The sequence below is a fragment of the Globicephala melas genome, chromosome 1 (assembly GCF_963455315.2).
Source record: "Globicephala melas chromosome 1, mGloMel1.2, whole genome shotgun sequence".
In the NCBI taxonomy this organism is placed as follows: Eukaryota; Metazoa; Chordata; class Mammalia; order Artiodactyla; family Delphinidae; genus Globicephala; species Globicephala melas.
Genome location: NC_083314.1, coordinates 32958498 through 32971093, shown reverse-complemented (window position 1 = coordinate 32971093; position 12596 = coordinate 32958498). Strand labels below are relative to the sequence as shown.

The following is a 12596-nucleotide window of genomic DNA, read 5'->3' as shown; positions in this document are numbered from 1 at the left end:
CCAAGACACATACACCCGGCTCCCTGGCTGCTTTCTGATGGCAAATTCACTGTCAGCTACAAACCCAAACACACACGTGCAGCCCCAGGGCCACGGGTCCAGACATTCCCAGAGGATCGTGTATAAATCCAGTTTTGGGAAACTGTATATTTCATATGCCCCAGGGAGCTTCCTATTTAAAGAAACCCACTAGGATGCTTGTTTTGGTCAACTCCGGAATCCTCCGTATGATTATTAGTACCTTGATTTTTAGTACCCCTGAATTTTTATTGAGTTTGTCAAGGGGACCCACGGATACATTTCTCCAGATACCCACTAGTCCCCTGTCAGTCACAAATCTATATCCTGATCCACCAGGGACTCACCATGGTCACAGTCACCACTACAGTCACACACACATAATGCCCACACAAACGTATGCCCACACATGCGTGCACACACACAGCTCCCCTGGAATCCCACTAAGGCCACACGCTAACCCCTGCCACTCACAAGAGCTGCGTGCACGCGCACGCGCGCACACACACACACACACACATACACACACAGTCTCAGGCGCTGGGGAGGCCTGCTCACGGGGTCGTGTAGCTCTGGCGGGCATCCTGGCGCCGGGTCCTCATCAGAGCCTTGTACTCGCCCACCCGCAGCCGCTTGCCCTCCACGATGCAGGTGCGCTTGGGCCGTGGCTTGTACTTGTAGTCAGGGTACTTCTCCAGGTGCTGCCGGCTCAGCCTTGCCTGCTCCTCGTAGTAAGGCTGCTTCTCCTGGTTGGTCATGGACTTCCAGCGGGAGCCTGGCCCAGCCCCCAGGGGCAGGCAGTCAGCTGGGCTCTGCTGACACCCCCAGCCCCCTGCAGATCCTGGAGGCCCCGAGAAGGTTTTGGTCCCCAGATATATGTGCAAGCACCTATACACAGCAAGGGCCTGGCCCAGTGTGGGTGCTCCATAGATACTGAGCGAATGAATGAGGTTGGCATGTATAAGGATATCCAATTGCTACCTTAAGACACAGCACCCACCCACATACCAAACTCCACAGCGACTCTGGGAGGCCTCTGGTCTGCATGTTTTGCATAAACAAAAGAGTAGCCACCCAGGCCCCCAACAATCCCCAGAGGCTCCCTGCTGAGGACAAAATACCTGGTGTCTCAGTTGACAAGAGACCTGAACTGGAGGAGCTGAGGTTTGAGAACAATTGCCCTCTTCTAGCTCCAGCAGCCCTGCCCCACATCTCTCCTTGGCCTCCAAAGAGGACATATAATTTCAAAGACCTTTCTACTGAGAGCCCAAGAATACCAGTCTCTCCTGTCTCCTGCCAGAGCCAGCTCCAAGGGTCTGGGCAAACAGGGAAACAAGTTAGGGAGAGATGGGGTCGGGGAGCTAAAGAACGTACACACACACTCTCTTCTGCCTGAGTTCTTCGGTGCAGGTGCTATCAGAAGAGCCCTACAATGGTACCGGACTCCAGGACCCAGCTGTCCCACATCCTGCCTGCCTCCCACGCGCCATCAGATTCCACTGGAGTTCACCACGGCGTGGACCATCACCCAGAAAGCCCCAGGTAGACCCAGCTGACTCCTGCAACTAGATCCTGCTGACTATGGCTCCTGGAGCCCCTAGAGCCCCCCGAGACCCCCCCCCCCCACTGTCCCTTACCAAGGATCTTGCTGATGCTGGAATTGTGCATGTCTGGGAAGGCCTGGAGGATCTTCCTCCTCTCATCCTTGGCCCACACCATGAAGGCATTCATGGGCCTCTTGATGTGGCTGCTGTTCCGGGACTCAGGGAAGTGGCGGGAGCCTGGGAAGCAGGGGAGGAGTCAGCCAGGCAGGGCAGCCAGTGTGGGGTAAGGAAGAGTCCTCCAGGGCTGGCAGAAAAAAACATCCCCTACTTGACCACCAGAGGGCGCCAGGAGGCTCCCACAGGGCCAGGGATGGCCAGGAGTAAGTAAGTAAGGGGCCCAGAGACAGACAAGGGACAGATACGTAAGGGGACTCCACAGACAGACTAAGGGAGAGAAGCGATTGGAGACAGACACAACCCGACCCACCCTGGCCCTGGTGGGAAGCAGAGGTGGGCCCTCCTGCCCATCAGCCCAGTACCCAGAGCCCTCACCGTCCACGTCACAGCCCAGCATGGCTTCTTCCAGTGGGTGCACACAGCTCTCCTCCAGCCGCTCCTTGGCTGGGGATGTGTCCAGGCTAATGAGGTCCTGGGTAGACAGGGCAACGTGTACATCAGCCCCCTCTGCAGCACCCCGCTCCCCTCCCCCGCTCTTCCCTTTGGTAGCCTCAGACACTGTGTCTTCCACCCCTGCCCACCCAGGTGCAGGGTAGTGGGAGCCCATACCTTACGGAAGGAGGTGTTGGGGGGACTTTCTAAGGCTCCACTGTGACCGTGCAGCAGCTGTCTGGCATCCTGGATGGCTTTGGTGACAGCATCCCCTTCACCAAGGAAGCCTATGGGACAGGGGAAGAAAAGGAAGGGAAAGGAGGGGCTATTGAGGGAGGTACACCCAGTTCATGTCTTGCCACCCTGGGGTGGTGCTCCCTCTTCCCCTCTGTTGCACTGCACATCCCCAAGGGGGCGCCATTTACACTGGAGTCCTGGTGACAGTAGACTGGAAATGAGAATGGCCTGAATCCCTGATTCAGGTGCCCAATCAGATACAGTGGGGAGAGCAGGAAGGGGATCTTCTTCCGGGACACTGAGTGCTGGAACTAAAAGGGGCCAAAGAGAGCAAGTCTAACCCCTTGTTTTATAAAAACTGTAACCCACAGAGCGGAAGGGACACGCTCAGGGTCATATCCTGCCCTCTTAGCTCTCTCCTAGAAGAGGGCTGAAGGGAAAGGTGTAGGGGCGGCTTACCCAAAGGCAGGCTGGGGGGGCTGGCCTGCAGGTCCCGTGTGGGGGCCCCACGGCTGGGAGGACGGGGTCCACAGTTGCTCATCTTCAGGCTCGGGGAGCTGGAGGCATTAGGCAGCTCGGGGGCCTTCGGCTTGGCCGTGAGGTTTAGGGGTTGGGAGGGCTCCTGAGGGAGACCCAGAGGGTTAGAGACACCAAAGGACACCTCCACGGAGGGACTGCGGGGACACAGGGTGACAGAGGAGACAAGCAGACAGGAAAGGAAGACAGAAGAAGCAGGAGAACAAGAACAAAGGACCCCATGGTCCCCTAGGCGGGCAGCCAGCCACCACAGGTGAGGGCGGGAGCCCCCGGCCAGTGGGCGGGGGCAGTACCTGTAGGGCGTGGTGGGCAGACAAGGCCCCAGGCCTCTTCACCACTGGGGCAGCGGGGCTGTGCAGCAGCTGCAGCGGATACTCCACTACGGAAAAGGCGGCAAGGAGAAAAGTCCTGGATGAGCACAGAACAGCAGACGCCCTGCTTGACGAGGTCCCGGCAGCACAGAGCGGGCAGAGGCTCGGAGCTGGCCCAGCTGGCTTCCAACCACTGCCCTCCCAGCCCCAAAGCACTGCTGAGGACCTCCTGTGCCCTCGTCCCCCACTGCCCGGCACACTGATCAGCATCTTCACCCTGTTCCTGCCCTTCCCAACCCACTGACCGTGGAGTTCCCACCCGATGGTGAAACGAGATCAGGTACACCATCCACTCTTTCTACGGGTCCTTGTGTTTTGTACCTACTACGTGCAGGGTACAAAAGCAGCTGCCTGGTTTGTAGCCGGCCTCATGCGCATCATCTCAACGTAATCCCTAGTATGTAGCATATAATAGGTGCTCAATACATCATCCCATTGTATGGATAATGAAGACTGGGAGAAGTTACATGGGTGCCCATAGAGTTACTGAATGGGAGCACTGAGATCTGAGATCTGAACTCTGAACCCAGCCGCATCCTCTAGACCTTTCCCCCCTACATGCACTCTCTCTCCGCTACCTAGCTGGCTTCATTCTCCCTCAAGGAGGACCAGCATCCCTGACTTGCCAATTGAGGTGGAGAGATAAGCCATGTAGACAAACACTGACCACATGGCTGGCGGTGATACGGGCTGCATGGGTGGCATGCCAGAGAACTCTGTTCAGCTGGGGTGACTGGAGCAGGCTTCCTGGGGGGAGGGGAGGCGTGAGCGGGCATGGCAGGCGGGCAGGTGGGAAAGCGGGAGGTGGGAAGTGAGGCTGGCACTCGATGGGCAAGCGGGGCTCGGGGCCTGTGAAGGCTGAGCCCGGGAGTTTGGACCCTATGCTATGGGCACCCGGGCACCACCTAAGGCTTGTGACCTGGGAGAGGCGTTGCTCATACTCAGCCGAGGCGGGGGCGGGGGGGGGGGGTAGCGGGGGCGGGGGGAGGTGGTGGCGCATCTGGCAGCCACAGGATTCCTGCTTACTAGGATTCAGGAGCAAACAAAGCAGGGAGCAGCCTAGCCAGTCCAGGTCTTCCACAACTTATTTCCTGCCCCCTGCCCCCCTTGTCCAGCAAGGGTGTGGCCCCCTCCCCACAACTAGGCCGCTGCCCTCCTCACCCCTGCAGCTCGGCTCTATGGACACCTGTAGGTGCAATGGTTTTGTGCAACCTGTCCTCCCCCTTCACCCCTCCCCATTCCCAGTCCCCACTCCTCCACCCCAAATTAGAAACTGCCTTCAAAGTAGGGCCTGACTTTCTCAGTCCTTTGTGTTTTCCCTTCCCCCACCCAGGAGTCAGTGGTGCTGGTCCATGAACTGTGCCCACGGCCCAAAGTCCTTGCTGGTGGACCCGTAGGAATTCACCCAGCTAGATTTCCCCTGCCTTCTCTCTCACATGGAACAGGGAGCATTTACCAAAGGGAGTTGACTTAAAACTCTTTCCCCTCCTGGATCAATTATGGGCAGCATCTCTGCCCTGTCCCCAGGACCTCTCATAAGGAATCAATGATCGTAGCCTAATAATTCCATCTCTGCCTCCATCCCACGGTCACTGCCCTAGTCCAGACTGTCATCCCCCATCTCTAGAATCCCCTCAGCAGCCCCTACCCCGTCTTACCTCCAGTTGGTACCCCTCTGTTCCCCACCACCCACAGCCAGTGTGACAACACATCCTCTGCTGAAATGTTCCCGTGCATCCCACATTCTACAAAATAAATCCCAAAGTCCGTGCTCAGCCCCGACTGCCCTCCCCAGGTATATCCCACTAGCTGCCATGTGCTCCCCTCAACTCCAACACCCCCTTGGGCTTTCTGCCTCAGGATCCAGGCCCCTTCCCTCCACCCTCAGCTCCCAGCTTCACCCTCACAAGTCTACTCCCCCAGCACCCAAGCGAGCACCACCTCCTTAAGAAGCCTTCCCAGATTCCCCGGCTGTTGGTATCCTTCTGTCTCCCTCCCCAGACCGTAAATTCCTTGAGCTCAAAGTCCACATTTTATCACCCTCGTGGCTGCCCAACAGCCAGTCAGCACCTGGCGCTTGTTGCTGCTCTATCTGTGGTCACTGAGCCTCAGTGACAGGGCAGAAGGCAGCAGTGCCACTGTCAGGGCAGAGCAACAGCATGAATTTGGGAGATGGATAAATCTCAGTCAACATTCAAAACGTTAATATTCTGGTACAGGAAATGTCCCACAGAACTGGGGGGCTAGACCTAGATAGGCAACATCCTCTTATGTCTGGATAGCACTTTATGGTTTTCAGTGTGCTATTTGTTTTCATTCTCCCAGTGAAACTCAGAAAGAAGGGATTATTCTTTGACTAGACAGATCCCAAAGTGAGGCCCAGAAAGGCCACACTGCACATTAATGGATGAGAGTGGTTCCTGGGCTCCTTCCCTGACCTCAGGTCAACCCTCCCCTCCCACACTCACCTGGCTTGCAGGGAATGGGCTGAATGGGCAAAGCCAGCTGGGAGTCGGGGGTGACAGGCAGAGGTTGGTGGCTTGGGGGGAAGGCTGGAATCATGACGTAAGGCATGTTGATCTGCTGAGGGCAAAGAAACCCTGTGTGAGTCCCTGGGGGGCCCAACCAGCTACCCAGCTGTGGTCATCCCTGGACACAGAGGGTAGACCTGGGGATGAGAGACACAGGCCTGGGGCAGGGACAGTTTTCAAAAGGATCCATCTGACCCTATGTCCCCTTTGTGGGCCTCTGTCTTCCTGCCCTCAGGTCCCAGCTGGGAGGAAGATACTCTGGGCCCTGCCCTTGAAATAGGGGACAAAAACAGGGGAGGAGCCGCCCTCCTTAGGATCATGCCTGAGTGGTTCTGCTTAGTCCACACTCCCTGCCTTTCCCTGTCTCCAGTACCTCTCCACACTGGTGTCAACCCCTCAAGCCCCTGCTCCCCCAGAGCCCAGCCCTCCCCCCGGCTTTACCTGGATCCCAGCACCCAGCCCTCCCCCATCTTTACCTGGATCCCAGCACCCAGCCCTCCCCCATCTTTACCTGGATCCCAGCACCCAGCCCTCCCCTCTTTTTACCTGGATCTGCTGCTGAAGGAGGTTGATCTTATGCTGCTGCTGAATCAGCTGTTGCTGCTGCTTGGCGATCTGGCAGAAGGAAAGAGTAGGTGATGGGAACACGCACCTTAGGCCCTAGGATCCCACCTCCCACAAGCCTTTGCGGCCCCATCCACACCCTGCCTCCCGTGCCTAGCACAAGGACATGGAGGACAGCTGGACAGGGCAAGAAGCCGAACAGCCATCCCTCAGGATTTATTCTCCTTTTGTGGAGAGCTTACCCCTTCCTCAGAGACCAAAGATGGAGGCTAGGCAGGAAGCCGCCAGCTGCTTTTACTCAGAGCCCCGCAGCGCCGCTCCACGCCCTGTCCCCTCACAAGGGCTGATGAACCGCCAGAGGTGGGAATGCCCAGCCCCTGCCCACGGCCCCCTCCCCGCCTGCCCCCACCATGCTCCGCTCTAGGCCCTGGACCAGACCCCCATCCCTGGAAAGAAAGCCAGACACCAAGCAGGGCCTACCTGCTCCTGCTGCTGCCGGGCCAGCTCCATCTGCTGCTGCTGCTTCTCAAAGAGCATAGCAGCCATGTTCTTCTGCTCGGAGTGGGCCGTCAGGAGCTGGTCCCGCAGGGTGGACAGCTGATGGATCATGACCAGCAGCTGGAGCTCCTTCTCTGCCAGGCTCTCCTGGGTCCCTGCTCCACAGTGAAGCAACCACCATTGAGAACTTTTGTTTGTTCATCTGTTACCGGTCCATCCGTACGACACTGAGCAATCGCTCTGCCCCAGGCCCCCGTCAGGGGCTGGACCACAGAGATAACTGAGATACAGTCCTTGCCCTGGAGGGGCCTCCTCATCTTGTCACCTGACAACTAGCTGCTCTAGAAGGTCCCCACCATCACTCACCGATTCCAGGCCCTGGAAATGCTGACGGTGGGGCATCTCAGCCCTGGCCCACCTCTGGGATGTCCTCAAGTGCCCAGTGCCACTGGGTCAGGGTGGATAACTAACCCACTGGAGGGCCCAGAGTGACACGCTTAGGCTTTGGAGCAAGACAGATCTGGGTTCAAATTCCCCTTTTAATTCATCCCTCCTGGGAGCTGCTGGACAAGCTACCAACTTCTCTGCACTTTCGTTTTTTGAATATATAAATGAGCACAACGATCGACACTTCACAGGGTTGCTGGGAGGGTTAAAGGTATTGAATGTAAAGCTTAGTCCCGGATCTGGCACACGGTCCTCAGCTAGCAATGTCAGTGCTTCCTTGTCTCTAATCCAGTTCATGTCAGATGCAGCAGTTACTCCTAAGTGCCAGGATGCAGACCATGTGCATCAGAATTACTCGGGGACCCTTTGAAACATACAGATGCCCAGGCCCCCATCCTCTGGGGTTCTCATTCAGTAGGCGGGGGTGGAACCTGGGGATCTGCATTGGTTTAAAGATTCCTCTGGGAGTGTGATTAACCACACTGGGAAACGTATCACCCTGATGAACCTAGGCAACACTTTAATTCACTTAGTGAGGTCCTGGTGGCCTAGAATTAATTTCCAGCAGTGAAAGGGAACGTTCGGCTCATTTTATAGTGAGATCTGAGAAGTGGCTAAGACATCCCCAAGGTCTCAAGGGTCCCAGGGGATTTGATTCCCACCAGGCCTCTGCTGCATGGGAATAAGCCTAGAGCTTGGACCCCCCCGGGTGAGGGATGGTGCAGACCCCTAGGACCAGGCAGGAGCCAGAGTGGCACAGGCCAGGCGTGAGGGCACCAAGAGCCCCAGAAATTGCCCTACAGGCCTAGACTGCAGGGCCAGGCCTGGAGAAGGGAAAGGGGTTCAGACATCTGTCCCCTGCCCACCCATATGGGCCTTCACCTTTGACATCTTTGGTTTCCACACAGCTCCTTCCCAGAAACCTCTCCTTCCAGTCACTGGACAGCAGCTTCTCGATGGCCGGCACGACTGGAAGATACCAAAGGGCTAAGGAGTAACTGTCCTAACACCTCCCCACCCAGGCCCCCGTCCCTAACTAGGGCAGACGACGTCTTACCTTCTTTTAAATTTCGGTTGAAGTCCAGTTTCTCCTGGCTTCCAGAAGCAGCCTCAGAGCCTCCTGGTCTCTTGGGTTCTGGGGACCCATTGCTTTCCAGGGAGCTGCTGTCCTGTAAGACACACTGAATATCACTGTCACCCCCAAGGGAATGGGGGCAGACTGCAGTGTGGGGGGCTGAGCGCCCCGGGGATGTGTATCCTAGGGGAACTCCAGAATCTACCCAGCCCCACCCTCCAGTAGGGCCCTCCCTTCCCACCTTCCCAACCTTTGCTCTGACTTGGCTTGATAGATTTGGTGAAAAGAACAAAAGGTTTAAAGACAAGAGACCTGGGCTCAGTGATTCACAAGGTGCTTGAGCCCACGAGTCCCTGTACTTCTCTGAACCTGCCCTCGGTCTTCCGAAAATGGAAATACTAATATGTCCCCTGCCATAGGATTGTTGCTGGGATCAAGGGAGATAATGCACGTGAATGAGGTTTGCCACTGCAGACTTAAGAGGCCAAAAGCCAGCTATTAATTATTACTCCCTTGTACGCACCTACCACTCCAGCCCCGCAGGTTACTCTCAAGGCCCCCAGCCCACCCTCTTTAAGACACTGTCCCCTCTCTCCTCTTCTCATCTGAGTCCTCTCCATTCTTTAAGACCCAGCTTAAAGCCCTACTTATTCAGGAAGTCTTCCTCGATCACCACCCCTACCCCTTAGCCCCCTTTCACATACTCCTCCTGGCTGGATCCCTCCTCAGAGCCCTAAAACTCTCCTCATTTTCACTCATTTGGCTTTTGATTTGGTATTCCCTTTTTACATTTCTTGCATGGAATCATGGAATTTTTAAGAGCTGCAAGAATCTTCACCACTCATGTAGTTCAGCTCCTTCATTTTGAGGATGAGGAACTGTATTGTCTTTAATAGCAATTTAACTCTGGTTCGGTTAATAAGGCTGCTTTTCTCGAATCATATGAAAAAGCTAGTAGATTATCTTTAAGCCAGCCTGTGAGCATGTGTGTCCTATTTCTCAACTAGTCTTCAAGGGTAAGGACTGGTCACACACAGGTGAGCAGTTCATATCAGGTGAGTGAGGGCAGAAGTGAGTTCATGTCCCGCTCTGACAGGTAGCCTGACCCACCCACCCACCTAAGTCTTGCCCCAGAGGAGAACGCTTCTGCCTGCCCCTCTGCCCAGCTAGGCTGGTGGGTGCCTGCTCCACCCACTAGGGGGAAGGGCACAGGCATAGGAGCTACAGAGGCGGGGTGGGGACACTGACCCAGGAGCCCCTAGGAGAGTGCTGGGCACCTGGGCTGGAGCTGGAGGGTCAGCGCCATCCTGGGGGGCCCGGGCTGGATCTCCGGGCTGGGGTTCAGCTGCGGTGGCCAAGCCCTGGGGGGCCTCGTGGCAGGGCTCCTTCTTCCCCTCTGACTTGACAGTACAATTCACCATGGTGCCAACGTCATCCAGGGCCAGCTGGGCAGAGCCGGGGCTTCTCATGGACATCCTGAGGGAGGAGGGGCAGAGGGAGGGAGGCGAGTCCTGAACCCCGAGGCAGTGACTGTTCCCCCAGCCCCAAACAGGTACACTCATGCAAAAGGCAAGCTTCCATTTGGAACTCACTGTGACAATCCGGAAAAGATTCTTGTCCCCCCCCACCACCCACCTTTTTTTTTTTTTAAACAGAAAGGTCTAGAGAAGACTGGGCCAACATTTGGTATGCCCTGCCTGTTGCAGTGCTGGAACTAGTGGGCTGATGGGTCTCCCTGAGAAGCCTAGAGATTGTCAACTGGCTCCTTCTGAGCCCAACAAAGCCAAGGTCATATATACAGTACGTGTCTGTGTATGTTTGTGTATGTACGTACTTGTAATTAGTTACCAAAATTTAAAAATCAAGAGATATCCCATAAAACTCTGGATTTGAACTTCTCTTGAAGTTGGTCTGTGGCAACAATTGGCTGGAATTGAGCAGCAGTTACTCTCTATGAACAGGCCAGTTCGCCCTACTCTCCACCACTCCCTCCTACTCCCCAAAAGGGAAACCAAGTATCAACTACCCTATACACTTACTCTTTGTTTTCCTTAGAGTAGAAGCAAGATAAAAGTGAACTATTTGGAACAATTTCTTATATCTGTGTATCTATCTACCAAAAGTGAGGAATGAAGTAAGCTGAGAGATGAGTAGCTTTCAGAAAAATATTTTCTTATATTAGAGTCTCTCAATTAGAGTCTGGCCCCTGTGGGCCTCTGCAGTCCCTGGTGTAATATACGCAGAGACTGCATCCCCTGCCTCCTGTTGCTGACATCCCACTGCGTGGGATCACTACATAGAGGAGCAGGATCCTGGGAGTAGTTTTCAGTGGTTATGTCAAGCTCAAGGTCAGAGTAGCAGTTGCCCAGAGCTCACTTGCTCACCCTCCAAAGTGACCGGGAAAAGACAGGTGGGGACACACAGCAGATTCCAAGTACGCATGGGTCTTGCCTCAGCTACTTCACTAGCTGCTGAGTGACCTTGGGCAAGTTACTTGACCTTTCCACACCTGTTTCCTCATCTGTAAAATGGGTGGTGTGAGGGCTATGAATTGATATTTACAAGGTGTTTAGAATAATGCTTTGTACTAGTAAGCACCGAAGTAGCCTTTGTTAAAGCACTGCTGGGTGGAATGCAGCACAAGGACAACAGCCTCAACATAGCTGGGGGGGGTGGGCATGCGAGGCTTGTTTGAAAGACAAAGTCATGGGTCACCCACAAATCAGAAATTCTGTGGGTGAGGAGGGTATGGATCTGTTTTCACAAGCCCTCCAGGTGATTCTGAAACATACTAGTTTGAAAAGCACTGTTAAATAGAAATTTTTTAAACTTTGCTTACATGGGCATTAAATTTTTAGGAGGGGAGTGTAAGGCAAAAATTATATATAGTAAAACATCCCTTAAATTAAACTGCAGGTGCAGTATAACATTTGTATATTACATCAACTGTATAATAAAATGTTTCTTGTAATGTATAACGAATGATGCAACGTGCCATGTACAATAGATGTATACACTGTGTACAATACATGTACAGTATTTCACATGAAATAACTTAATGTGTTTGATTTGATGCCATTCTACAGATCAGACGAGACTAAACTCTCCCTCCACTTTCAAAGGGCAGGGTGCACTGGGGGCTGGCGTGGGACTCAGGACAGGGCACTGCAGTATGAGCAGAGGAGACATACGTCAGCCCAGGAGAAGACAGCCCAGCCCAGCTCACCCTGAGGCTTTAGGGTGCAGCTCTGGGTCCCCTCCCACCACCCAGGGACCCGGAGAGCGGCCAGGAAGCAGGCGCTCGGCCCATCCGGGCACAGGGAGGGGCGCAGAGCCAGGCCCCGAGCAGGGGGGCTGGGCGTGGGGGAGGGGAAGTCGGGGAGTGGTATTATCCTGAAGCTGAGGGCAGCAATTACATAACAAACAAACCCGGGGCTCAAGCTGTGAATTAATCAAACCGCTGAAAATAAAACCTTCCTCTCAGGAACTTCAGACAAAAGAAATGAAAACAACCAGGCTGGCTGGAAAATAAAAGACAGCAGCGCTGAAATGGGGACAAAAGGAAACCAGACAATAGGGTGTTGGACAAAGGCAATAAAGCCAAAGGAAGTGTGACAGGCGAACAATGCGGGCCTGTGGGCTTCTGATCCCCGGCCGCCTCCGCGCCGCGGGCCCACACCCACCGCGCCACTGCGCCCGCCAAGCCGCCGGGTGGCCTCCTCGCTCGGGACTGGGGTCCTGAGGGCTTTCTCCTCCCGGCGGTCCCAACTTCATGGCCTTCCAGCGCCTACCTCAAAGCCTTTCTTCCCACTGCAGCCCAGAGACCCCGGAGGCAGCCGCAGGGCGCACAGTTAAGGGAGCGTCGGACACCGGGCTGGGCCCCCAGCGCCAGCCGCCCACCCAGAGCTGCGGACCCGCTGTGCATCCCCCCAGCTGAAGGCGGAGGCAGAGGAGACGATGATCTGCCCTAATGAACTCCAGGACCGCAATGCTCAGGACCGTGGCCACTTGCCACGCGGCTGCTGAGCACCTGTACCACGGCCGGTCCCAATGCAAACGTGCTAAGTACAAACTACATCCCTACTTTGGAAGGGTTAGTACAAAAACAATGTAAAACAGCTCATTAATAACTGGTTGTTGATTACACGTTGAAATTACACTTTGG

General features: G+C 55.2%; 1 protein-coding gene across 3 annotated transcripts in view; it reads right to left on the bottom strand.

Annotated features, from left to right (window-relative positions):
* SOX13 (SRY-box transcription factor 13) overlaps positions 1–12596 on the bottom strand; it is a 44739-nt gene that overhangs the window by 2034 nt on the left and 30109 nt on the right. Inside the window, exons 2-13 of one of the 3 annotated variants that reach the window (XM_060289371.1) lie at positions 9680–9907; positions 8414–8517; positions 8239–8325; positions 6892–7064; positions 6394–6462; positions 5785–5899; positions 3239–3324; positions 2868–3030; positions 2349–2458; positions 2115–2211; positions 1656–1799; positions 577–793 (exon numbers count right to left, since the gene is read on the bottom strand). In XM_060289371.1, the coding sequence (XP_060145354.1) occupies positions 577–793; positions 1656–1799; positions 2115–2211; positions 2349–2458; positions 2868–3030; positions 3239–3324; positions 5785–5899; positions 6394–6462; positions 6892–7064; positions 8239–8325; positions 8414–8517; positions 9680–9906 (1592 nt within the window). In that variant the 5' untranslated portion in view covers position 9907. Of the gene's footprint in view, positions 1–576; positions 794–1655; positions 1800–2114; positions 2212–2348; positions 2459–2867; positions 3031–3238; positions 3325–5784; positions 5900–6393; positions 6463–6891; positions 7065–8238; positions 8326–8413; positions 8526–9679; positions 9908–12596 lie in introns of all 3 variants that reach the window. The other 2 variants (XM_060289400.1, XM_030872723.2) reach the window with 2 other exon arrangements.